This window comes from Heteronotia binoei, chromosome 7 (genome assembly GCF_032191835.1).
Source record: "Heteronotia binoei isolate CCM8104 ecotype False Entrance Well chromosome 7, APGP_CSIRO_Hbin_v1, whole genome shotgun sequence".
Classification (NCBI taxonomy): Eukaryota; Metazoa; Chordata; class Lepidosauria; order Squamata; family Gekkonidae; genus Heteronotia; species Heteronotia binoei.
Window position 1 is genome coordinate 11,587,403 of NC_083229.1, and position 27,698 is coordinate 11,615,100.

Sequence of the window (27,698 nt, forward strand, 5' to 3'; positions counted from 1 at the left end):
GCAGAAAGCTGGCTGGAGTGGGTTGTAGGGGCTATATCACTTCAGTCTTATTCCATCTTCACTGGCTCCCAGATTGCTTCCAATCTCAATTCAAGATGTTAGCATTGACTTTTAAAGACTTACGTGAACCTGCTTGCCCCCTGTTTTGGGGGGTCCCTTCTTCGGGTGCCCCAGCTATTTGAGGCTAGACAGGTGGCAGAAAGAGCTTTCTTGGTCACAGTGCCAAAACAGTGGACTCCCTCTTCAGGGAGATTGTCTGTCTCCCTTTATCAGGAAGGAAGCCTGATGCGCCTTCACTGGAAGCAGTAAGGAGTGCAGCTATGTGGGAAGCTGTTAGAAGATGTGTTGCTCTGAAACAAAGTGAGCCATCACAGCCATTATATTTGGCATCCCCCAATAACTGCTTTTTTGGCCTTTCTCCCTGGACGTGTTGTGTATATGTTCGAACAAACTGTTTATTTTATGTATACCTTATTTTAAATTCTGTTTTAATGTTTTGATGCTTGCCACCATAGGGACCCTGTTTTGGTGGAAGCATCATAGAACTGCTTTAAATAAATATATATATTTAAAAATCTAGTGCTACCTTTTAAGACTACCAATGTTTATTTCAATAAGATTTTTTTTGTTAGTATAACTCATACCAAGCCTGATTCCTCTCCTCCATATGTCCCCTGTGTAATTTTCCATCACATATCTGTCTGATGGAAGAAGATGATGATATTGTATTTATATCCCGCCCTATACTCTGAGTCTCAGAGTGGTCACAATCTCCTTTACCTTCCCTCCCCCTCACAACAGATACCTTTTGAGCTAGGTGGGCTGAGAGAGCTCTGACAGAAGCTGCCCTTTCAAGGAGAACTCCTACAAGAGCTATGGCTGACCCAAGGCCATTCCAACAGGTGCGAGTGGGGAATCAAACCAGTTCTCCAGAAAAGAGCCCATGCGCTTAACCACTACACCAAACTGGAGTGTGCTGTGACCCACAGAAGCCCATACTGAAATAACTGTTCATAGACTCAGGCAGGGAGTCGTGTTGGTCTGAAGCAGCAGAGCAAGGTTTGAGTCCAGGGGAACCTTTAAGACCAACCAAGTTTTATTTGTGTGCACAGGAAAGTTTGTACCCGGAATAAAACTTCATTGGTCTTAAAGATGCCACTGGACTCAGCCTTTGTTCTGAAATACATACTGTTGTTTTTAAAGCATCACTTCTTTTGTTCTTAGAAGTTGTTAGCCTTCCATCTTCTATCCACTGATGTCCTCAAAATGTCAAACACAGCTATGTTGTTCACAAACTTGGCAATTTATAGATAAACTATATTTGCAGCTGGGTGATAAGACAAGGCCAAATTAGTCGCCGGAGTCTTGGTCACCCAAATCATGGAAGGTGCTCTCTCTCGTCTCTCTTGGTGGCAGGTTATCATACTTCGGTCCTTTGGAGTCTTCAGTGACTGCCTTCTGGATAAATTACCAGGAATAAAAACGAACGGTTGCACAGTGGAAGTCATTCCAGCATTACCTAGATTGCAGATTAGCACTTCATTGCCAAGGTAAGAAAGTTGGAAGCTTAATTCCGGTTAGTAGCCTTTTTAGTTCACAGTTAGAAGAGCAAAATTCGAATCCAGATGCACTTTAAAGACCAAAAAGATTTCCAGGGTTTACGGTTCCATGCTTCCTTTAACAGGAACCTTGCTCATTGGAAGCTTGAGTTTTTCTTTTTTCAGGTTAAGAATTGCTTTGTTTCTAAGGAAATGACATCTGCACATCTGTCGGCAGCCCCCAGTTCTGCATGACAGCCCACTTTTGAAAAGCCTTTTGTGAGAGAGCATCACGTGTAGTTGCCTTATACTGGCTCAGGCCATCAGTCCATCCCAGTCAGTATCATCTTCTCAGACTGGCAGCAGCTTTCCAGGATCTCAAGCAGAGGTCTTTCACATCGCCTCCTACCTGATCCCTTTGGCTGGAGTTGCCGGGGAGTCAAACTGGGACTGTCTGCATGCAAAGCAGATGTTCTGCCACTGGGCCATGGCTCCTCCCAAGGGCCATGAAGGCCAGCTCTATAAGTCATCTGGGCAGCACTCTGGATCCAGCTCATATGAAATAATGATGGGTCAAACAAGCTCAGCTGTGTGCTGCTGCTGCTGGGGGGTGGTGCCGACTCAGTAGGGCACTATCCTCATCTTGACTTCATCGAGGGGCTTTTTTTGTAGCAGGAACTCTTTGCATATGAGGCCACACATCCTGATGTAGCCAATCCTCCAAGAGCTTACAGGGCTCTTCTTACAGAGCCTACAATAAGCTCTTGTAGGATTGGCTACATCAGGGGTATGTGGCCTAATATGCAAAGGAGTTCCTGCTGCAAAAAAGCCCCGACTTTATCTCTCTCTTGTTTAAGCTCAGTGCAAACAGCTTGGTTTTCCAATTCCCTAACTGTGGTTAAGGTAGTGGGAGGGGCATCCAGTGGTTAGAAACTGGTTTCTGACTACTAGGTTTTAAAACCGTGCTTATGGAAGAGAGAAACATGATACTGGGAATATCTCTGCTGTGAAGATTTGCCCCCTCCCACTGGAAAACAATTGAATGAAGATTTCATAGTGTTTTCCATCAGTAAGCATACTTTATATCCTAAATATGTATTTAGAATTTTTTGTTTGGGAAGCAGATAATCTTTAAATGCACCTTCCGGGTGTTATGTTCATATTAGAAGAGGGCAGCACAGCCAGATTTTTATTTTGTAAGAAGTGAGCATGAAGCCTATCTTATCAACTACCAAGATTGAACGATACTGCGGGCAGAGATCAGGAGCGAGCAAAGTGTGGCACACCAAGACAGATAACATAGCCTTTAATGCATTAGGGAGGTTGGATGCATTATTCACTTGAATCTTACTTGTGTTCGTAAGGTCTGCTCATACGCTGCAGCCTTCCTCAGGGGATGAAATCACCACCAATGTGTTCCGTCCAACTCTACAATGGAGAGACCCAAACAACTCATCATTAACTCGAAAACATTGGAACAGAACCTTTAGAGAAGCTGGAGGTCACATCAAAAATGGTCAACACAAAAGGTACTATTGTGGCTTCTACGTGGTAACAAATGAAATAATAAGATATATATCAGGTATTACTCAATCAGATATGCTGTGTGCCATTCCTGGGTGCCACATAGGGAAATATATGCTATGATGTTTTGTGTCCAATTCAGTTCAGCACTGATAGTGTGATATCAGAACCTTTGTTCTGTTCTCTCAGGACACGTGAAGCTGCCTTATACTACAGTAGACCTTTGTTCTACCAAGGTCAATGTTACCTATTCAGATTAACAGTGGCTCTCCCGAATTTCAGACTGAGGTCTTTCACATCACATCACTTACAGCCTGATCCTGTTAGCTAAAGTTATTCTGGTTAGATTTTTGGTTCCAATAAACTTGGTAAATATCTCCAATAAATGTTTCCTTCTTCCCAGAAGAATCAGTCTTTCAGATTCACTTTTCTCTCCAGAGACTATTTTTTTTTCTTAAGAGCAAGTAATATCGTGACAGTTGAGATAAATGAAACACTATGGCTTTTTTTATTCCTGCTAAGAAATAACTTAAATTTCATTTAGCATATCAGAATGGTATAGTCAGGTTCCTAAAATGGTTTTATAATTTCAGATGTTTCCTTTCCTTTCCTTTCCTTTCCTTTCCTTTCCTTTCCTTTCCTTTCCTTTCCTTTCCTTTCCTTTCCTTTCCTTTCCTTTCCTTTCCTTTCCTTTCCTTTCCTTTCCTTTCCTTTCCTTTCCTTTCCTTTCCTTTCCTTTCCTTTCCTTTCCTTCCTTTCCTTTCCTTTCCTTTCCTTTCCTCTCCTCTCCTCTCCTCTCCTCTCCTCTCCTCTCCTCTCCTCTCTCTCCTCTCCTCTCCTCTCCTCTCCTCTCCTCTCCTCTCCTCTCCTCTCCTCTCCTCTCCTCTCCTCTCTCTCCTCTCCTCTCCTCTCCTCTCCTCTCCTCTCCTCTCCTCTCCTCTCCTCTCCTCTCCTCTCTCTCCTCTCCTCTCCTCCCTCTCCTCTCCTCTCCTCTCCTCTCCTCTCCTCTCCTCTTCCTCTCCTCTCTCTTTCCCCTTCCCCTTTCCCCTTCCCCTTCCCCTCCCCTTCCCCTTTCCCTTTCCCTTTCCCTTTCCCTTTCCCTTTCCCTTTCCCTTCCCCTTCCCCTTTCCCTTTCCCTGTGGGGTTCTCAAGGCAAAAGATGTTCAGAGGTGGTTTGCCATTTCCTACCTCCAAGTGGCCAAACTTGCTTAATATAAGAGCCACATAGAATAAATAAATTCATTGGATGGAGAAAGTAGAGAAAGAAGTACTTTTCTCTCTTTCTCACAATACAAGAACTCGTGGGCATTCAATGAAATTGCTGAGCAGTAGGGTTAAAATGGATAAAAGGAAGTACTTCTTCATTCAAAGGGTGATTAACATACGGAATTCACTGCCACAGGAGGTGGTGGCGGCTACAAGCATAGCCAGCTTCAAGAGGGGTTTGGATAAAAATATGGAGCAGAGGTCCATCAGTGGCTATTAGCCGCAGCATATTATTGGAACTGTCTGGGGCAGTGATGCTCTGTATTCTTGGTGCTTGGGGGGGCAAAGTGGAAGGGCTTCTAGCCCCACTTGTGAACCTCCTTTTTTTTGGCCACTGTGTGACACAGAGTGTTGGACTGGATGGGCCATTGGCCTGATCCAACAGGGCTTCTCTTATGTTCTTAAACACTAGATGTTTGAAAGCTGCAAGACATGAATGTCAGATGAAGGAAGGAAGGAAGATGGGGGAGGGAGAGGTGGAAAGAAAGCAACTTTCAATGTGTTCTCCAAGCCAACAATAAATGCCTTCTCCAAGCCAGCCAACAGGGCATTGGGTCTTTGAGAGCCACACAATGTGTATGAAAGAGCCACATGTGACTCCCAAGCTGTAGTTTGGCCACCCCTGGCCTACCTCCATGTCATCATGACTCTGGTATTCTTCAGCAGTCTCCATTCCAAATGCTGACCAGGGTTAACCTTGCTTAGCTTTCGAGGTCTGATAAGATCAGGCTAGCCCGGGCTACCTAGATCAGGGCAGATGGTGCATTACATGTAACCTTTAATGATCCTGCTCATGCAGCCAGTTTGTCTCTGAGCAGTGACACACTGAGAATTACATGGAACCAAATTTCCATGAAGAGTTCTGCTAATTTTTACTCATTAAATTCATTGTAGCTTCAGTATGTGTTTGCGCTTTCAAATCAGTATTCCCACCAATTGTTGATGAAGGCAAAGGGATTTAAATTAATATTCTCTTATGCTTTTTTTCACGCATGATGGCCAGTGTACAAGGAGCCATATAACCGGTTCCTTAAATTCAAGAAAGCACTATTTATTTATAATTTTTATTGTATGGTTTTCCAAAGCGATCAAAGTGATGTACAACATGTAAATTATAGTTAGAACCAGGGGTTTTTTTTGTAGCAGGAACTCCTTTGCATATTAGGCCACATATCCCTGAGATAGCGAATCCTCCTGGAGCTTACAGTAGGCCCTGTACTAAGAGCCCTGTAAGCTCTAACAGCCCTGAGAGCCAGTTTGGTGTAGTGATTAAGTGTGCAGACTCTTATCTGGGAGAACCGGGCTTAATTCCCCACTCCTCCACTTGCACCTGCTGGAATGGTCTTGGGTCAGCCATAGCTCTGACAGAGGTTGTCCTTGAAAGAGCAGCTGCTGTGAGAGCTCTCTCACCCCACCCACCTCACAGGGTGTCTGTTGTAGGGGAGGAAGGGAAAGGAGATTGTGAACCTCTCTGAGATTTGGAGTGGAGGGGGGGATATAAATGCAATGTTGTCTTCTTGTTCCCTTGGAGGATTGGCTACATTAGGGGTATGTGGCCTAATATGCAAAGGAGTTCCTGCTACAAAAAAACCCCTGGTTAGAATTACCTTCCAAAGTAGGAAAAAAAACCTTCAAAAAGTAACACTGAAGAATCTCTAAAGGAATATAGTGATATTTGTGGATATAAAATAAATCTTCACAAAGTTATTGCAAGATGGAAGCACAACATCTCAGATGTGTTTGCTATTCCTTAAGAGGCAGATGTTGGATATCTTGAGAAATGGCTCATGATGGGCATCAGTAAAATTGTTGATATCCAAATTCTTGGGTACAGTTTCAAATAAATAAGATGGACAGTCAGGATTGAAAAGAGAGTACACATTGATTATTATTTTCAAAAGGATTATTGAGTTCTCATAAGTATTCTCTTGTTAATAAGCAAATTTTGGAGACTTGGTAGAAAGATGAACTGGAATGATCTAGTCTGGAAAGCACCGGAGATTGGCAGCTTCCACACTCTATAAATCTCAGAATAACGGTTGAAATGAATCTGCATGTGAATTTGCAGCAGTATCAGAATAAGGAAAATTCAATAAGGCAGCTAGTTGGAGCATGCCACAAATATATGTTTTGTGGTATGACATACAACAATGCGACGAACCTTAGTTTTAACTAAGTAGAGTCCCATTTTATTAAAAGAGAACTCCATCAAAATTAACCTTTTCTAATTGGAGCCCATGTTAGCATAAAAAAAAAAAGATTTTGGTCATTAGGCCAGAAATATGTCATTGTCTTTGTTCTGTCACCTCCAAAGAACAAGACGTCAGAATCTGGTCTATATTTTGATATGTTTGTGTCTTGGGGAAACATTTCTTGGAATAGAAAATGCTTGTAATTTATTTCCGATAATGAAGGCAATATTTGGCTGCGCTCTAGTAATAAATAATGCATCTCTAGCTGGCTCTTACAGGAAAGCTCAACTCTGCTGCACAAGCTTCAGATGAAAAAAATATATATTTGTTTATATTTGAACAGTTTCGTTGGAACCGCTCATACAATCCGGAGTTTGAGCAGGTACAAAAAAGGGTTTCACTTGATGGTAGAACTCTTTGCACATCTGGCTGTTCTGATGGTGTAAAGTCCAGCTCTGACAGAGGCTTAATTTTTTCCCCTCTAAATTGCTCCCAAGATGCTCTTATGGCTAAAATAAAGTAGGAAATAGTTTGACTGGGATGGCTTTTTTTTTTAAATAACCAGTATTAGTGCCTTTTTCTTTTTGATTTCTCTTCCCCATCAACAACCTTTAATAATCTTGTTGCTGTTTCTCTTGCCTCCAATTTGTTGTTGTTTATGGCACCTATTTGCCACAGCATACTGATAGAACTCTGTCTGGGGCAGTGCTGCTCTTTATTCTTGGTTCTTGAGGGGGCACAGTGGGAGGGCTTCTAGTGTCCTGGCCCCACTGATGGACCTCCTGATGGCACTTGGGTTTTTTGGCCACTGTGTGACACAAGAGTGTTGGATTGGATGGGCCATTGGCCTGATCCAACATGGCTTCTTTTATGTTCACCTGGGCATAGATTCTGCCTTCCTGGTAATCTTGCAATATCCAACTTGTCTCCTTTCCTGATTGTTACAATTCTCCTTCCCCCCACCCCAAGAAGTGGAGAGAAACAACCAGGGCACCAGTGGGAGGGGGGGGGGATATTTATTTATTTAGAACATTTCTGTGCTGCCTCTTCAAAGTCCCGCTCAGGGCTTAGCCTTGCAGTTACAAACCACAGTATTGAAACACAAGCCATTAAATCAGAAGCTTCAGATAATGTAGTATAATAATATATCCAGAGGCTACTAGGAAAGGAAAGGTTCCCTATGCAAGCACCAGCCGTTTCCGACTCTGGGGTGACGTTGCTTTCACGTTTTCACGATAGACTTTTTTACGGGGTGGTTTGCCATTGCCTTCCCCAGTCATCTACACTTTCCTCCCAGCAAGCTGGGTACTCATTTTACCGACCTCGGAAGGATGGAAGGCTGAGTCAACCTCAAGCTAGCTACTTGAAAACCCAGCTATCGCTGGGAATCGAACTCAGGTCGTGAGCAGAGCTTAGGACTGCAGTACTGCAGCTTTAACACTCTGTGCCACGGGACTCTTAGAGGCTACTAACTTTAGTAGAATTGATCAGTTCAGTCCTAAGAACACTTTGGGAGAAATCCCCACTGAGTAGATTTAGATAGCAGTCCAAGTTGTGATTTTAAAAATCTTTTCTTTGTGTATGCGTGTGTGTTTTAAATTCATTTTCCTCTCTTGATTTAAATGTCCAGTGCTAATTTTGGAATAAAAGGTGCGGTCTGTATAGAATAAAAAAATAAACTGTTTTTGTGATCGTAACGATCAAATACTGGGTTTTGATTTTTTTTTTTCCTTTGGGTAAGTCCATTCATGCTTTTAATTTTATTTTAAGAATTTTTTCTGTAATAATACAACAAATTGCAACAAAAATAAGCAATTACAACAAAGGCAGGAGATAGTCATGCTTAGTCAAGCCAATGAGAGGGATTTAATGGATGTTCTGCTTCCAGGGGATTTTTGATTATTTGCTGCTACATTGCCATCAATGGAAAAGGGTTCTAGAGTAATTGTTATGCTCTATGGAAGTGATCATCCTTGTTCTTGTTGAATTAAATGGCTGCAGACTAATCATGTGCAGCTAAAGTATACTCAAACAGTTATCGCTAACAGATACAGTCAGTATTAGTTACATGACTCCCAAATGGATAAGCCCACAATCAAGCCCAAAAGAGGTGCTTAGAAACATACAACTTTTTATACTGCTATGGCATTTTTCTAATGATTTCTTCTGGGTTAGAACAAGCAGGTATTTTGGTGACTGTGTATTGGGGATATTTGCATCCCAGATCTAATTCACTATCATTTCATAGAGCTATCCCAGAGCAGAGAAGTGCTACAAGGGTGAGGTTTGTGGCTCAGCTGAAAATTTCTGAGTTTGTGTGAAGGGCTGAAGGTGAAGGTGATTGAAGGTGATTATTGCATAACGTTACTGATTTCACCGTTTGTATAAATAGAGAGTTGCCCCAAAAGACCAGCACAACCACGTTTAACTTTGGCCTGATCCAACATGGCTTCTCTTATGTTCTTATGTTCTTATCACAGTTAGATTTGTAGCACATTTCCCACAACTGAGAGCTCAGCTTTCATGCTAGTTGTGATGTGATGGGAAAAATAATCATCTTTTCAGACCTTATTTTTGCAGTACATGGAAATATTTTATGGTAAACATTCTAAGGCATTCATTCCCTTCAGTCGTGGAGAAACCCTGAAACATGGTATAAATCAATATTTTATACCCCAAATTGGCGGCGGGGGGGGGGGGGGGGGGCGGGACTCCATTCAGTAGGAGCCATCTTGGATGCCAGATTGTTTTATACTGTGACACATAGCTGTCAATTTATTTCAACTTGCATTGTGACCTGTAAATATTGATTTTGATACAGGAAAGGTGTTTGGTGATTTTCTGAGTTGGAACCTAGAAGATACGCTTTCCCAGTTCCCCCTGAAACCAGGGGAAGTTGCTACGTTTACTGTAAACATCAAAGTGAAACTTGATTTCTCCTGCCAGGAAAATCTCCTTCAGGACCTCAGTGATGGTGAGTTTTGGCTCCTGTCTGAGATGAAGAGCTGTACTTTTCTTTTGGGTGAGCACTGCTGTCGGGCTCAGTGAATTGTCTTCCAAAATTGAAGAGGTGGAGCACCACTGTTATCATACAGTCCCCCAAGGGACAAGCATCAACATAACAGCAGAAGAACTAGTGGCTGATTTGAATCTACTTGTGTCTCCGTTGTTCCTGAATGTAATGTTTGATAGAGACTAAGCTTAACAAATCTCACACTGGTGGGTTTAGCAGGAATGGACTGTTACAACTTCTGTCATATCATCATCTCCATTTAGGTTAGGGGTCCTGAACCTTTCTGAGCCTGCAGGCATATTTGGAATTCCAAGACAGGGGAGTAGGCACAACTATTGCAGGAGGTGGAGCCAACTGCACAACATCAGGGAGTGAGATCATGTATAACACTACTAGTAATCCTTCAGCATTTCAGGCAGAACCTCTCTCTAACGGGATTCCTTTTAAAATGAGCATATTGTTTAAAAGTGTTTCCTTGTATACAAACAGCTTACTTGCAGAGATCCTTATGCTTTGGTTGCAACTGCAGCTTTAAATATTTTTTTTAAAAAAATTGTATTAAAAATCTGCTCCAGCAATCAGATCTCCAGTGGCCAGTCATAAGTCCTGCTGGACATGGGGTGGTGCTGGGGTTTTTGCCACCCCAAGCCGCCTGCACGGCTGGGTCCCTCCAGGGGATCTGAGCGAGGCTGCGTGGCCCCTTTCATCTGCCCCATTTCGTCCTCAAAGCCCAGGCTCCTACCTGCTAGCCCTGGCTGAACACAAGGCCCACCCGGCTTTGCCATTTCCAAAACCTCTGGGGGAATGGTCACCAAGAACATAAGAGAAGCCATGTTGGATCAGGCAAATGGCCCATCCAGTCCAACACTCTTGTCACACAGTGGCAAAAAACCCCAGGTGCCATCAGGAGGTCCACCAGTGGGGCCAGGATACTAGAAGCCCTCCCCCTGTTGCCCCCCCCCCACCAACACCAAGAATACAGAGCATCACTTGCCCCAGACAGAGAGTTCCAATGATAAGCTGTGGCTAATAGCCACTGATGGACCTCTGTTCCATATGTTTATCCAATCCCCTCTTGAAGCCGTCCATTCTTGTAGCTGCCACCACCTCCTGTGGCAGTGAATTCCATGTGTTAGTCACTTTTGGGTGAAGAAATACTTCATTTTATCCATTGTAACCCTACTGCTCAGTGATTTTACTGAATACCCACGAGTTCTTGTATTGTGAGAAAGGGAGAAAAGTATTCTCCATCTTCTCCATCCCATGCATAATCTTGTAAACCTCTATCATGTCACCCCTCAGTCGACGTTTCTCCAAGCTAAAGAGCCCCAAGTGCTTTAACCTTTCTTCATAGGGAAAGTGTTCCAACCCTTTAATCATCCTAGTTGCCCTTTTCTGCACTTTTTCCAACGCTATAATATCTTTTTTGAGGTGTGGTGACCAGAATGGTACACAGTACTCCAAATAAAGGTTTTGGTGAGCATGGTGCCCACAGCGTCACATTGGAGACCCCTGATCTAGGCAGAATCTAATTAAAACAGAAAAAGAGTTCTCATGAGATTTATATACTTTCTGAGTTCATACAGGGGTCAAGGCCTTCTGTCCCCTCTCCTTCACAATACATCAAAATTGGTTGTACCATGCAGATAAGGCATGTTAGCAGGCATAAATAGGAGCCCCATGGCACAGAGTGGTAAGCTGCAGTACTGCAGTCCAAGCTCTGCTCATGACCCAAGTTTGATTCTGGTGGAAGCTGGGTTCAGGTAGCTGGCTCAAGGTTGACTCAGCCTTCCATCCTTCTGAGGTTAATAAAATGAGTACCCGGCTTGCTGGGGGTAAAGTGTAGACGACTGGGGAAGGCAATGGCAAAGCACTCTGTAAAATTCTGCCAAGAAAATGTTGTGATGTGACATCACCCCATGGGTCTGTAACGACTTGGTGCTTGCACAGGGGACTACGTTTACCTTTTTAGCAGGCATAAATATTTTGAGCAGTGCAAGTCAAAATGAGAAGAGACTTATTCAAGGACGCACAGCAGAACCTTAGTGCAAAAAAACTGAACACAAATGAGCAGTCTAACTGCTTAATTGAAAATCAGCATAGATTTGGGAAGGAAATCACACTTTTTAAGAAAGCCTGTCAAGCCGGATTCCTCATCAATATCTGCTTTGGTCTCTTGGGTAAAAACAAACCCTCAATTTAAAAACAATTAGAAGCTCCTTGTCCACATTTGAAGATGGCATCATATACAGAGTGATTCTGAAGCAATTTGAAAACTCTTTCATGACATTTCAGTGTGGACAAAGATGACTCACTGTGAGGAAGGGAATTCATTAACACAGGAATGTCTCCAGGGTGGGCGTGTTTGTCTCACAGCAGACTATATATTTGATTTATAGCCTGCCACTTCCCAAGGTTTCAGCCAGTGCATTACAGCAAGTTCAAATCACAAAACTCCAGTATCAATGGCTAAAAAGCCTAATTTCATCCATTCCCTCAATGCAATGCATTTTGAGAACCAACACATTGTCAGATCTGGTAAGCTGAATTTGTGATCTTGACAGTCTGTTGTATGGATTTGGGCAGTGGCAGTGTAGAGTACCAGCAAGGTGAATTTCACCAGACTGATCCATGATAAAGCAATATCAACTGTATGGATGTGATATCGTAGGAGAGTTCAGCTACGTCCTCTTTTCTTATCACAGTGTGTTGAGCGCTGTCAGGTCGCTTCCGTCTTATGGTGACCCTATGAATTAGCATCCTCCAAAATGTCCTATCATTAACAGCCTTGCTCAAGTCTTACAAACTGAGGGCCATGGCTTCCTAGATGGAGTCCATCCACCTCATGTCGGGTCTTCCTCTTTTCCTGCTGCTTTCAGCTTTTCCTGATGTTATTTTCTTTTCCATTGATTCTTCTCTTCTCCTAATGAAACCAAACTCTGATAGTCTCCGTTTAGCCCAGGGGTGGCCAAACTTGCTTAAAGTAAGAGCCGCATAGAATAAACGTCAGATGTTTGAGAGCTGCAAGACGTGAGCGTCAGATGTTTGAGAGCCACAAAGGAGGGAAGAATGAGGGAGGGAGGAGAGGTGGAAAGAAAGCAACTTTAACTTTAAATGCATACTCCAAGAGGCCAGCTGGCTTGGATGAGTAATTTAAAGAGAGAAATGCCTTCTCTAAACTGGCCAACAGGGAAGTGGGGGCTTCAAGAGCAACACAATATGTGTGAAAGAGCCACATGTGGCTCCCAAGCCCCAGTTTGGCCACCCCTGGTTTAGCCATTTTAACTCCCAGAGAGAGTTCAGACTGCATTTGATGTAGAACCTGCTTATTTATTTTTTTTGGTAGGTCACACTGTGCCTTTTCTCCAGCACCACATTTCTGAGGAATTTGGTTATTCCTAACATCTGATAAAATTACAAAATCAGTAAGAAATGTGTTTGTTGTCATCCCAGTTATTTTAAAAACTGTGGTGCAATCCAGTCTACTTCAGGCACAGCACTTGTCCTGGGATGGATTGCTGTAGGGCTGGGGTGTTGAACTCATTTGCTATGAGGGACAGATCTGACAGAAATGAGAACTTTTTGGGCCAGACCATGTGTGTCATAAAATGTAATGACAGATAGTGGAGACAAACTTTATAAAGGGCACAGACAAACACAATTAAATATATATTTTTACTTAAAACATACTTAAAACATTAGCATGCTTGCAATATTTTGTTGTACAATCTCTGATAACTGACGCCGCCTGCTCTGAATTATTACATCAAAAACTGAAGACAATGTCTGTGCTGCAGCAATCTTTAGTATGCTGTTCAGGTGTGTATCTGTACGTTGCAAACTTACTTTTGATTTATTGAATTCATTACAGAAATCCCTTGGGCAATACTTTGAGCCTAAGACCCAGAGGAAAACATGAAGTGGTTGAGACTGTGAACTTTTGTACATAAGTTGCTTCATGTGCTGGTCAAGAACATGTGAAAGTACCATGACACAGACTTAGGGCTCTGTGTTTGTCTACAAAACTGTAGTCTTCCCCAGAGAGATCACTGCAACTCCTGTGAGGCAGTGCAAGAATAGACAGCCATGTATAGTGGTCAGTATCAGCTTACTATCTGAGAAGTCTAAGTTCAAAATTCCCAATCAAAGGACATCAAAGGAAAATGTGAAAGAAAAATCAAAGGAAATATGCTAGGTAAACTTGGTCTGGACACATTCTCAGCCTAATCATGGATTGATGTTTTTCCTCTTCTAAATAGTTCACACACTTTCCTGCTGAGAAAGACTGGATCATGAGGGCATGAAATATAATGAGAAAGGAGGAGGCAAACCCATTTGCACCCACAAGTTGTATAACAAGCCAAACACACACTTTTGCAAGGCTAAAAGCTCATACCTTGGAATAAAATATTGCTGGTGCTTTCTTTGTACCTCTCCCATGCAGTCGGTCAAGGGAACTGGGCAAAGGGGATTTTCATACAGCAGAGCTACAGAGCCAAGCTCCTCCACTGATGAGGTTCCTCCTCTCTCCTCCCCGCTTTGGGAAGAAGGAGGGGGAAGGGGAAAAGAGTGAAAGGCTGCTTGGCTCATCTGCCTCATCATATGGGAGGAATAAATGGCCCATGTGGTAATTCAAACCTGGGTGTCCCAGATCCCATTCTAATTACTCTACCATGCAGGCTCTCTAGTACAGGCTGACCTTTCACTTCCTGGTTGGCACCTGTCAGTACACAGCAGTTGTGTTTTGGTTTGAAGCATAAGATTAGATTGCTGAACATAGATTCAATGAAATGTTATGGGGAATGTTTGTGTGCCATCTTTTGAATTTTGCATTTTTTGGTGATGGTGATATATGTCAATAGTTTCAGGTGGGTAATTGTGTAGGTCTGCAGTAGAAGAGAGAGACTTGCGCCCAGTAGCTCCTTAAAGACCAACAAGATTTTCCAGGGCATAAGTGAGTCAAAGCTTCCCTTCTCAAACACTGATCTGATGACAGGAACTTTGACTCTTGAACGCTTATACCAGGGGTGGCCAAACTGGCTCAGGAGCCACATGTGGCTCTTTCAAACATATTGCGTCTCTCTCAAAGCCCCCACCAGTTCATCAGCTGACTTGGAGGTGGCATTTGTCTCTTTAAATCACTTCTCCAAGCCAAGCCAGCTGGCAGCTTGGAGGATGCATTTGAAGTTAAAGTTGCTTTCTTTCTACCTCTCCCTCCCTTCCCTCCCTGCTTCAAATATCTGACATTTTTTTTGATGTGGCTTTTGCATTAAGCAAATTTGGCCACCCCTGGCTTATACCCTGGAAAATCTTGTTGATTTTTCAGGGGCTACTGGGATGGAATCTTATTCCTCCGTGATGTATATCTTCTAATATCTTCCATGGAAAAAAACATGATATGCGCAGCTGGTTTATTTTGCTAAAATTTGTCTAAAAGTGGTTTGAGAAGTTATTCCTGTTCAGCAGCCTATTTCTGTATCTCAGTGAAAGAAGGGAAAGTGCAGGAGAAAAGAAGGGAACGTGCAGGAGAAGGAGGAGAGCCCTGTTCCCACCCCCCCCACCCCATTTCCCAGAACGTAATTGAAAATTGGTATTGCGCAGCATCTCATGAATATGACAGTTTTAATAATACAGCAGAAAGTACTGTGTATGTAACTTATTTAGAAGTTACAATAACGAGTTCTGTTGATGCTGCAAAAAAATTATTTGGGCCGAAATCATGTTAAAAATTGATAAAGGCCTAATGATTTCATACTTTAATTAACTCTCACAGTATTAAGTACATAATATTGTTGGTTTTGCAATTCATGTTATCAATTATTTAATTTTAGGCAAGCATTAGTAAAGATATCCCAAGAGGGTTTGCTTCACTGAGCATCAGCAGAAATGATCTTTCTTCTACGGCAACCGTCCAAGATAATAAATACTTAGGATGGAGGAATGTCACAAGATGGTGCAGGCTTCTCATAGGGACAGTTCAGGGGGTCACAAAATTAAAGCTACTTGTGTTTGCTAGTACTTTACCTGTGGTAGCAGCAAAAAACCCCTCATCATGTGTCCCTGTACAATTGAAGAGAGCAGGTACAGTTTCATTGCAGGGCAATAGCCATTCACAAGGTAGCCATTTCTTTTAGTACATGGGATTTGAAAGTACACATAGAGCAGGAAGGGACCCTAAGAGTCATCTAGTCCTACCCTTTGCATTGGCCCAGGTGACTTCATCTTCGCTACATGGGCAAGTGATGCTCTGTATTCTTGGTGCTTGGAGGGGCAACAGTGGGAGGGCTTCTGGTGTCCTGGCCCCATTGGTGGACCTCCTGATGGCACCTGTTTTTTTGGCCTCTGCGTGACAGCGTGTTGGACTGGATGGGCCATTGGCCTGATCCAGCATGGCTTCTCTTACGTTCTTACATGTTGGAGCTTAGTTGCCCAAAGTCCTGAGGGAGGACAGCATTAGCTGCTCTCAGGGGAACTTTCTCAATCTCATGCTTTTTCACAAAGCCTTATCTTCAAGGCTTGAGTTGTTTCTACCCCTGCACTGGAAGCCAGGTGCAAGATGGCCTGGCTCCTCCCAAGTTTTTTGGAAAGCTTAATTAATCATTCTTTGACTTGCAACTATCATTTTAAGGTATAAGGTGTGTGGTTTTAGTTACGCTCCATGATTTGGCTAAGCTTTGCTGTGTGTGTTCATGTCTCGAGGCCAACAGATTGAAGGCTAGCCTGCATCTGTTTTGATAACTCTGATGGGTTATTAAAGTTCTCCTCATAAGTAAATCCAAATCTCTTACGTTGGTTCTTTTGGAACTTCTGCAGGCCTGTGGAGCTCCTGGCCAGAGTCCATAACATTCCTGCAGGAAATCCACCCCTACTCTTCCAGTGACCCCTTCTCTAGGCTAAAAAGCATCAGGATCCCTGAGCCGTTCTGGCCTGGAACAAAATTCCTTCCTGACCCAAGGTGGTGATTGGCATTACTCAGGTATATAACAAAGGGCCACAAGAGCCAAGTGCTGGCTGATCCCTTCCTGCCCTCTCTCACATGATCTGCCTGAATTCACTGAATCAGCAATGCTACCAGATGGCCATCTAGCCTCTGCTTAAAAACCTCTGAAGAAGAAGAGCCCACCGCATTCCAAGGAGGGAGGGGGAAAATGCAAGCCTTCTTTAAAAAAAAAAAGGCCACTGCTCATTTTATAGAATTTAAATTATACTAATAACTATACTAACATTTGCCTGTGCAAACAAAGCAATGTAATAATTTGACTGCCCAGCTGAATGGATCATGGCTTAGTGTTTGAACTGCTAGAGAAGCAAAACGTATATTTGGAAAGGAAGGGGAAAAAGCTAACTGTATTTATTTACTTAAAACATTGCTGTGCCACCTTCTCACCCAAGCAGGGTCCATCCACAAGGCATCAGACATCAAAGCATTTAAACATTGGAACTGCATTTTGAATGCATACACAAAATATTTATCAGTACAGTAATATATATATATTCAGGTGGTTAGCCATGTTGGTCTGACGCAAAAGAAAAGGTTGAGTCCAGTTGCAACCTTTAAGACCAACAACGTTTAATCCTAGGTATAAGCTTTTGTGTAGATTCAGGCAGGAGAGCCAGTAAGAGCTTACTGAGGGTATCCTGAATGAAAAAGAAAGAGTCTTCACCTGCTGATGAAAGATGATAACACAGGGAGACAGATGAATCTCTCCCAGGAGAAAGTTGCAGATTGTCAGTGCTACAATGGAAAATGCCCTTTCTTTGGCTTTCTCCCTGCCTAGCCTCACATGGCGGGGACTATAGAAGCAGCACCTCTGAAGATGACTGGGGTATGCAGATAGGTTCATACGAGGGGATAGGTTAATATGAGACAAGGCAGTTCTTACGGTGTACTGACTCTTAAGACACATAGGGCTTTAAAGGACAATACCAGCACCCTGAATTGTCCCGGAAGCAAATTGGGAGCCAGTGTAGATGGGAAAAAGACTGGAATGGTATGGTTCCTATGACTCCTCCATCTGTATGTTCTGGCTGCAGCATTCTGTACCAGCTGTATTTGCAGGCCCAAGATAGTTATTGGATAACAGCAGAGCGCTTGTATGGAAAACGGTGCTGACACACATGGGTGGACTTTGGCACTTGAAAAGTGCTATGTGATGAGAAAGACTAGCAGAATCCTTCCCCCCCCACCCTCCGCCACGCTACTTCTGAGTTAATAGGGATGCCAGCCTTTAGATAGGAGTGGAGGATCCCCTGGAATTACACCTCATCTTCAGACTACTGAGGTCAGTTTCCCTGGAGAAAAAAAACTGAGAGTGGACTCCATGGCATTGTACCTCATTGAGGTCCCAGGCTCCATCTCCAAATCTCCAGGAATTTCCCAACCTGGATCTGGCAACCCAACCCCCTCTCATCCCCCACTGGTGGCCAAGGGAGTCCTGGGAACCCCACTAGTAAACAAATGCTGATGCACGGCTAAGGGTGCAGCCCTAAACAGAGTTACCCCCTTCTGTTTCCTTGAAGTCAATGTAAAGCCTGGTTTGTTTGTTTGTTTTAGTTCTCTTAAGGATGAAGGTGCAACATTTGGTGTCATAGAGTTAGAATTATGCAAGCAGACAAAAGGCTTGCATGCCAAGTCCCCTCGCATGTACCAGTTGACCCACTCCTCCTTGTCTCTTTGCGCCTCAGTGACTGGAGCTGATCAAGATGAATGGTGGTAAACCCAAATGTGGGATAGTTTCAGGGAGTATAATGATCTATAGTGAGCATACTAGTGCAGCTTCCCCAGGAGGCAAGAGCTGGGGTTCAGCAGGGCAGGTTACAGGCAAGTTTGCAGCCCAGTCCAAAAATCAGGGAATCCAGAGAGCAGGCTTGCCAAAGTCCAATCTAGGGTCAAGGAGTTCCAGACAGCAAGTACAGTCAAGGGTCAGAGGTTCCAGAAAATTGAGCCGTCAGGTTCTATTCAAGGTTGCAGAGGTAGTAGCAAGGTGTACTTGTTGCATCCACAACCTGCTTCTTCTCCAGGCTGAATTTTTAGCCAAGTCTTGATGAGCTAAACTCCCAACCAATTTTTTGCAGTCATCCCAAAGCTACTCATTCATCTCTTCAGCTGACAACAGGCACTTCTCCTCCTCTCTTTGCAACTCTAAGCGCCTCTGACAGCATCGGCACCGCAAGGGTGTTGCTGATCTAGGTGGGCTGGGAGTGGCTTCTGAAGACTTGCTTACTTGGCTCAGTTTCAGCTGTAGGCCATGACTCCTGATCAGCTGCCAATGTGATTTCTTGTTCATCTTCTTCGTGGTCTCTGTGCTTCACACTCATGGGATAGAGCGCCTGCGCCAATCCCCAAATGGTACCTAAAAAACCCGGGATTTTTTCACGCATGCTCGCCGGAGTACAGCGAGACTTTCGGCCGCTCTGGTGGAATCGGCACTTCATCCTCCGAAGATGGCATCAGGCCCATCGGTACCGATGGGAGAATCCGTGGCCCAGACGGTCACATCGGCCGATACATCGCCGATTCAGACCGATATGCCAGTTGAGCGAGGTTGGTCCACAAAATGGCCCTCTGAAAGGTCAGTGGATACTCCGGCCAAGAAGCATCAGGATGACTCGGCGACCCGATCATCCCTACCTAAGAAGGCGAAATCCAAGGAGAAGCGGAAGAAAAGATCGTCCCGCACTCCTTCTCCTTCTCAAGCTGCTCCGGCATCGACACAGGTCGCTCCACCCAGGAAGATCTTGGCGTCTCTGCGTCGCAGCCCTTCAGTGTCGAGAGGCAGTGCTTCGCAGCTGTTGCGCTTGTCGGCATCGGAACACGAGATTGACCTGACCCAACGTTCCCACTCATCGGGATTGTGTCGTCGGAGTGACAGCGGCTCCATTTCGGAGGTAGAAGCTTCGGTACTGATTGAGCCGTCAGCATCGCTTGAGCAGACGAGGGGACGGAGAGAGCTAGAACCAACTACTATAGCTCGTCGTTTCCCACTGCTTCCACCGTGGGATCAGCGCCAGTGGCCTTCTCCCTACGCCTACCTGTACCCTCCATACCAATGATACCCCCCTCGTGAGTTTGCTGAGTGGGATCAACAGTCTGAGGCATCTCATATGTCAAGGATTTCGCAGCACTCTAGGCGACGTCCATCGGCATCGGTGTCGATCCCACCTGAGAGACGTGGCGTGATGGTGGAAGAAGTCCAGGCTCGGTCGTTGATATCGATTCGGTCACCTGTGAGAGCTTCGACGCCGGTACTTTCCGAACACTCAATGAGGAGGGAGTCTTCATTGTCGGACTCCGAGGTCGGTACCGATGATCTGGACAGAGCTTTGGAGCCTTCGCCAGTGTCGCATACTGCTGAGGATCTTCCCATATCTCCCTCAAAGGATCTGAAGTTGTATGGGGACCTGGTGAAGAGGATGGCACACTCCCCCTCTCTCCCGGTGACACAACCGCAGCCAGTCGTAGACGACACCATATTCGACATTATGTAGCGGGGCACGTCGACGGCGGTTGCCTTGCCTGTTACGAAGGTCATCTTACAGGCAGTGAAGGAGCCCTGGGCGAAGCCAGCTTCTACACCTGTGTCTTTCAGAAGATTGGACCACAGATATAATAATAATAATAATAATAATAATAATAATAATAATATTTTATTTTTATATCCCGCCCTCCCCGCCAGGCGGGCTCAGGGCGGCTAACAGGCACGGGAATCCCATGATTCTTATTGGACAGTATAACAGACATGGGAGTCCCATGATTCATAAAACATAATAATTTGACATTAATTACAAATAGTTATTTAAAATACATAAAAACAAATAAAATATAATAAGATATATTAAGGTAGGTGCTAGAATGATGTAATCCAGATGTATTTAGGATGGCTAAATATCTGTTCATTCGTTGATCCGGTTCTATATCAATTCAATTACCACATGTTGTCTCAAATGCCAACTGAAAGAGAAATGTTTTGCAAGCCCTGCGGAATTGGTTCAGGTCCCGCAGGGCTCGCACCATCTCTGGTAGATCGTTCCACCAACGAGGGGCTATCACCGAGAAGGCCTGCTCCCTAGTGGCCTTCAACCTAACTTCTCTTGGCCCAGGGATTGTTAGTAAGTTCTGGGAACCAGATCTCAGTGCTCTCCGGGGTACATACGGGGAGAGGCGGTCCTTTAGGTAGGCATCCAAGAGGCTGGTGCCGAATTCCTATTCACTCACCCTAAGCCAAACTCAGTGGTTGTATCCTCCTCATCTAAGGCATGCAAGACTCACTCCTCCCTGCCGGACAAGGAGGGAAAGAAGCTGGACAATGTGGGGAGAAAATTTTATTCCGCTGGAGCGTTGGGGGTAAAGGTATCTAACTATGCTGCGTGCATGGCTAGATACCAATATTCTGTGTGGGAGCAACTCACCCCTCTCCTGTCTTCCCTGAGCGAGGAGAAGATGTCTGCTGCTAAGAAGCTGCAGAAAGAAGGCTTTGCTGTAGCCGAGCAACAACTGGCAGCAGCAAAGCATAAGGTGGATGTGTCAGCAAAAACCATCACATCTGCTGTCTGCCTCCGCTGCCACTCCTGGCTCAGATCGACGGCTCTTCAGCAGGACACCAGGGCCTTCGTTGAAGATCTGCCCTTCGAGGGCAAAGGTCTCTTCAGCTCTACCACGGGCAATGCTCTTCAGGAGATGGATAAGAGCATAAAGACCTCCAGGAACCTGGGTGTCCCGGCTTCTTCTAGGGCTGCTAAACCGAAACAGTGGTATAAATCCTGGTCCAAGAAGCCATACCAAAAATTCTCCCTAGAACAACAGTGGAGACCTCGCTCTGCCCAACCTGAGAGTAGGTCACCATACAGGGGGAATAACAGAAACCGGTACACTTCAACTTAGACCACTGGCAAATCCAAGGGTGCTTGCCTGCAAAAGCAGGGCCTTTGACTTTCTGGTAGCACGCATCACCGCCCCCGCTTTTTCAACTATCTGCCTTCGTTCATTCCTTCCAGCCTGCAGAGCTGGATACCAAGGCATTTCCATCCACCATTCTTGGTATCCAGCTCTGCAAAACACCCTACAGACTACAAATTGCAGAAAGTCACAGAACAACCAGCACATTCCAGAGAACAATCAGCACAATCAACAACCATCTTCCTTATCTTCACACCCCTTCCAACCCTCCCAGCAATCAAAACAGAACAATGGTCACATTCCACAGCCAGTTTCCTTATCACCACCCTTCCAGGAAGCCCCACCAAACATTGGGCACATCCACAAACCAATTGCCCTCTCACCACACCCCCTCCAGCCTAGAAATAGCAGCTCTCCAGCAGCCCTGGCCTCACTCAATGCACAGCAGCCAAGAAGGTCTGAGCGCCTGCTCCGGCTGCAACGCCACTGAGGATGTTCTCCGCAGCTGAGAATGAAATGTCTGGAAGGAAAATTTTCTCCAGTAGAACATGGCACTTGAGCCTGAAAGATTCTACAAACCCTAATGCCTACTTTTTATCCTGCACCTTCCTTGGATGAGGAACGTAGGTGGCATGATTTGGACGTTAAGCGTGCCTTATTGTTTTATTTGAGTCGCTCCAAGAGTTTTCGTAAGGACCAGCATCTTTTTGTTTCTTATGCTGCTCTTAAGTTGGGCTCCAGAATTTCATCACAGCGGCTTTCAAAGTGGCTCACTGAGACTATTAAGCTGTGCTATTTGTTGGAAAAGAAGCCGTTGCCTGGGCCCATTCGTGGACACTCTACAAGAGCAATGGCGACATCGGTGGCATTCCTGAAAGGCGTTTCCCTGACGGACGTGTGCAAGGCTGCCACCTGGTCCTCTCCGCATGCTTTCATGAAGCACTACGCTCTGGATGTGCATGCTCAGCAGAGGACTCGTCTGGGAGCTGCGGTGCTGCAAGCTGTTTCTTCTGATTGACCGTCTTCCCGCCTCCAGGTATGTCTTGCTTGCTAATCTCCCATGAGTGTGAAGCACAGAGACCACGAAGAAGATAGACAGGTTGCTTACCTGTAACTGTAGATCTTCGAGTGGTCATCTGTGCATTCACACTACCCGCCCTCCTTCCCCACTGCTCACGGTCTCCCTCCAGTAGGGGCTTCCAGCGGTCAGGAAGGAACTGGCGGGATCGTTGCGCTCTGGCTCTGATGAGCATGCGTATTGGGATGCCTGCGCATGCCCGCTGGTGCCGAACGTGAAAAAATCCCGTTTTTTTTAGGTACCGATTCGGGGATCGGTGCAGGCGCTCTATCCCATGAGAAGTCATGTTAGATCAGGCCAATGGCCCATCCAGTCCAATATTCTGTGTCACACAGTGGCCCCAAAAATAATAATAATTATATATATATATATATATACACACACACACACACACACATAAACACTATGGCTAATAGCCACTGATGGACCTCTGCTCCATATCTTTATCTAACTCACTCTTGAAGGTGGCTATGCTTGTGGCCGCCACCACCTCCTGTGGCAGTGAATTCCACATGTTAATCACCCTTTGGGTGAAGAAGTACTTCCTTTTATCCGTTTTAACCTGTCTGCTCAGCAATTTCATCGAATGCCCACGAGTTCTTGTATTGTGAGAAAGGGAGAAAAGTACTTCTTTCTCTACTTTCTCCATCCCATGCATTATCTTGTAAACCTCTATCATGTCACCCCGCAGTCGACGTTTCTCCAAGCTAAAGAGCCTCAAGCGTTTCAACCTTTCTTCATAAGGAAAGTGTTCCAGCCCTTTAATCATTCTAGTTGCCCTTTTCTGTACTTTCTCCAATGCTATAATATCCTTTTTGAGGTGTGGCGACCAGAACTGCACACAGTACTCCAAATGAGACCGCACCATCAATTTATACAGGGGCATTACAGGTAAGCAACCTGTCTTTCCCCTTCTGGCTCAAGGCCAGCTGCTGGCTGTTCAATTAGCAGGTGAGGGCTAGGTGCAAGGTAACTCTCCATCAAAGAAATCTGAGTCCTCACACACTGACTGCAGTGGGAGAGCTAGATTCAAGTTCAGAGCATCATAGAGACCAACAAGGTTTTGAGGGTATTTTCATAAGTGGCAAATGGAGCTTTGACACTCTCCCCCAATCTTGTTGAATCTAACAGATCTGGGATGTTCTCAAACAAACTTTTAGAAATCAGGTTCAATCCAGCACTCACTGCACTTTGTTTCATTTCGTTCTTGTCAAAACCCATCCAAAGAACCTTTCCCTCTGCAGTTCTCTTAATGCTGTCCAACTGCATTAGGAAATTGCCTCTGAATACTTATTTAGCAACCTCAGTATACAAAGCACTTTACAGAGACAAGGTCCCTATTCTGCCTTGTATTATGTTTTTGATCAGGGCTTTTATTTTTATTTTTTTTTTGGGTAGCAGGAACTCCTTTGCATATTAGGCCACGCACCCCTGATGTAGCCAATCCTCCAATAGCTTACAGTAGGCCCTGTAATAAGAATCCTGTAAGCTTTTGGAGGATTGGCTACATTATGGGGGTGTGGCCTAATATCAAAAGGCGTTCCTGCTACAAAAAAGCCCTTCATGTCGATGAATAATAGTTCCCATGTGCTGTCAAAAATAGTGTCAAAACAATAGTGTCAAATCTTCAGCAAGGCAGTGACCCAGGGTAAGGGCACACCTGGCTTCATATCAAAGGCCTGGTAGCTAATTTACATGTACCTGTTTCCACTAAGAACTAGTGTAGTGGTTAGAGGGCATGGCAAGGGCTTGGAAGACTCAGGTTTGAATCTCCACTCATGTCTTGGTGGCTGACCTTGGGCTAGTCACACAGAATTCAGCCTAACCTACCTCACAGGACTGCGAGGACAAAATGGGCAAGATGTGAATGATGTTACTGGGGTCCCCTTGGGGAGAAAGATGGATATAAATGAGATTTTTAGAAAAAAAAGCTAGCCCAAAGCTAAGTATATAACTAGGTTTCTTGCCTTAAGAATCTAGAGCTGTATCTTTCTGAAGAAGATGGATTAATATTTCTATAGACTGTTCATGTCTTTTCCTTAGAAAATATGGATTATTCTATCACTCAGGTAATCATTATAGCTATGTAACTTTGATTCTTCTCCACCCCCCCTTTTTTTTTTTAATCTAGCAATTTCATTTCAGGTGTTGATAGCATTTGAAGAAAATTTCAGTTAGTTCAGGTAGCTCTTTTAATAGGTAACCTTTTAACGCAGTAAATATTGTCTGGATGATGAAGCACTGGGTTTCAAATTACAATTTTTTTACTCTTTGGATGCATTAAATTGAAGTTTATATATGAGTCATTTCAGTGTTGTGGGAGGGTTACATGATATTTTGCGTTTAACTCAGCTTAATAAAATTTCTCCCCAAAGGTTATAATGCAACTTATGTAGCACACTAGGTTGATTACTACACTTTGGTTTGCAACATTTAAAAATATCCTTTGTTAAATCTTGTGTTTTGCAATATACTATACACAAAAACGAATCTCGTGGTACACTGAAGCCTAATAGGTTTATTGAATGATACACTTTTGTGAATTCTGTGGGTATAAATCTGACAACATGGGCCATAGCTCTCAAAAGCTCATATCAGGGTCCCCAGCCTTTTTGATCCTTCAAGCAGCTTTGCGACCCTGACACAAGGTTGTGGGACAACCACAAAATAGCTGCTGCAGGTGATGGAGCCAACCACAGAATATCAGGTAGTGGGGCTATGTGAAACTCAGAATCTCTGTTTAAAAGGATGCCTTTTCAAATGAATGTACTATTTCGAAATGTTTGTTGGTATACACACAGCTTACCTTCAGTCATGCAGTGATAGAGTTGCCAGGTGAGGTAGACAAGCTGGTGGGGGACTTACCAGGAGGATAATGCATGGGATGGAGAAAGTAGAGAAAGAGGTACTTTTCTCCCTTTCTTACAATACAAGAACTCGTGGGCATTCGATGAAATTGCTGAGCAGACAGGTTAAAATGGATAAAAGGAAGTACTTCTTCACCCAAAGGGTGGTTAACATGTGGAATTCACTGCCACAGGAGGTGGTGGCGGCCACAAGCATGGCCACCTTCAAGAGGGGGTTAGATAAAAATATGGAGCAGAGGTCCATCAGTGGCTATTAGCCACAGTGTGTGTGTGTGTGTGTATATATATATATATAAATTTTTTTTGGCCACTGTGTGACACAGAGTGTTGGACTGGATGGGCCATTGGCCTGATCCAACATGGCTTCTCTTATGTTCTTATGTTCTTATCCGGAAGAGGGAAGAAGCGCAAGTGAATTCCAAAGTGAGTTCTAGCTGTCGCATTTAAAGAGACTGCATTCCTTTTGAATGCCTTCCCTCCACTGGTGGGTACACCTCCTTTGGAAGCTCATAGAATTAGACCCCCCTGGTCTAGTCTTTTTGAAACTTGGGCCTTTCATTGAAGAAAGGCACCAGCAGCTATGCTGAAAATTTGGTGTCTCTACCTTAAAAAACAAACAAACAACAGCCCCCATAAGGCCACAGATTGATTCTCCATTATACCCTATGGGGACCGGTTTCCATAGGGTATAACAGAGTGCCCAGCAGCAATTCTCCCCCTGCTTTCTGATAGCCCTGAATCATAGGGAGGGGCTCCAAACCAGGGATCCCCTGCCCCCGACAGGGGATTGGCAACCCTTTGAACCTTGCACTGTGGTGAAGCAGCATTTTTAAAAATAAACCTCCACAGCCAATCAGAAGCTCTACTGGGCAAAACCCCATCTGGCTCTGCCCACTTTCTAAAAATGCTGGGTGTGGGCCAGGAAAGGGGTTGATGGGTACTATGGCACTCTTCGGGACCCCATGGCTGATATACATCAATAAATCAAGTCTTTGAAGTGCCATGGGTACCCCCTTTTGAGGTTGCCGCAATAGTTCAGCATGGCTACACCATTCACATTTGTGTTGTGCTAGAAAAATAGACTTTATTTTTGCTCTGTTAAAAATGACATGAAGAAAGAAACTATATCTTTAGATATTCCTGCACAAACAAACATATATGAACATAACACAATTGTCTTATAGTGAGCTCGCAGGTCTGACCAAGAGGAATGTTCTTGACTTGGGGTTTTGGGAGGTTGCTGTGGGTTAGTATAGCCATATTAAGCTAGGACAGACCTGCAGGCTCACTGTAAAACCCCAAGTTAAGAACATCCCTCTTGGTAAAACAGGTATCTGGGATGCTAAACCTAAAAGTCCTCCCCCTCACTGGAGATGCCAGGGATTGAAATCCAGATCATCTGTATGCAAAGCATGTGCTCTACCCATAGTGCTAAAACCTTTTCCCAACTTGCACAGCTAGAACCCCCCCAAATAAACATTGGCTTTTTCCTTCATTTTTCAGATGGAATTAGCGTGAGTGGCATTCCACTTTCCAGTCCATTTCGACAAGTGATAAAACCACGAGTAGAAAACAAGCCTATAAATCCACCGGAAACAACTAAAGCTGGTGACTTCAGTAATGTAAAGGTAAGCAAGCGACATCACAATTGGTGATTTTTAGACGCTACATTGAATGTTCTGTAATGGACAGGAGGTTGTTATGCCGTGCCAATTAGGTGGTTGAACGAATACTTGTGGCTTTTGTTTCTCCTTTGTTTAACTTTCCAGAGGACCTGATCCAAGGGTAGATTTACTTTGCCTTTTAACAATTATATATAAATACGATACGATAGCTTAAAGATACGATTCCAAGTGGGTAGCCGTGTTGGTCTGAAGCAGCAGAACAAGAAATATGTCTGCGCTCAGACGCTTATACCGTGAATAGAACTTTGAGTCTGAAGAAATGTATGTCCACCCGACAGCTTTGAATAAAAGGTGCCACTGGACTCAAACTTTGTTATGATACTCAGACTTTGTTATGATAGCTTAATGCATTTTTTACAAGATTACCAAGCTCAAACACCTCTGTGTAGATGATGTGTCTGTGCATTTTGTAATCTGCATATGAATTGCATTAAAGTCTTTATTATCGTGTGCCTTTATTTTTTTGAAAGTGCCTCAAATGCTGAGTTGCAGTGGGCGGTACATCTTATAAATGAAAGGGTATGTTGGTTTTGGATTAGTTATATGAATTCACTTTTTATTGTTGAGCTGCTGGAACATCTCCTTCAGTATTGTTTAGACTTCAGTGATTTTTCAAAACCTTGAGTGGAGGTCTTTACC

The 27,698-nt window shown here is 44.1% G+C and overlaps 1 protein-coding gene across 1 annotated transcript in view; it reads left to right on the forward strand.

Annotated features, from left to right (window-relative positions):
• Positions 1-27,698, forward strand: part of TRAPPC9 (trafficking protein particle complex subunit 9) — a 567,308-nt gene that overhangs the window by 73,529 nt on the left and 466,081 nt on the right. Inside the window, 6 exon segments of the mRNA XM_060243197.1 lie at positions 1,417-1,433; positions 1,435-1,550; positions 2,903-2,954; positions 2,956-3,067; positions 9,342-9,494; positions 26,878-27,002. Coding sequence (XP_060099180.1) covers positions 1,417-1,433; positions 1,435-1,550; positions 2,903-2,954; positions 2,956-3,067; positions 9,342-9,494; positions 26,878-27,002 — 575 coding nt within the window.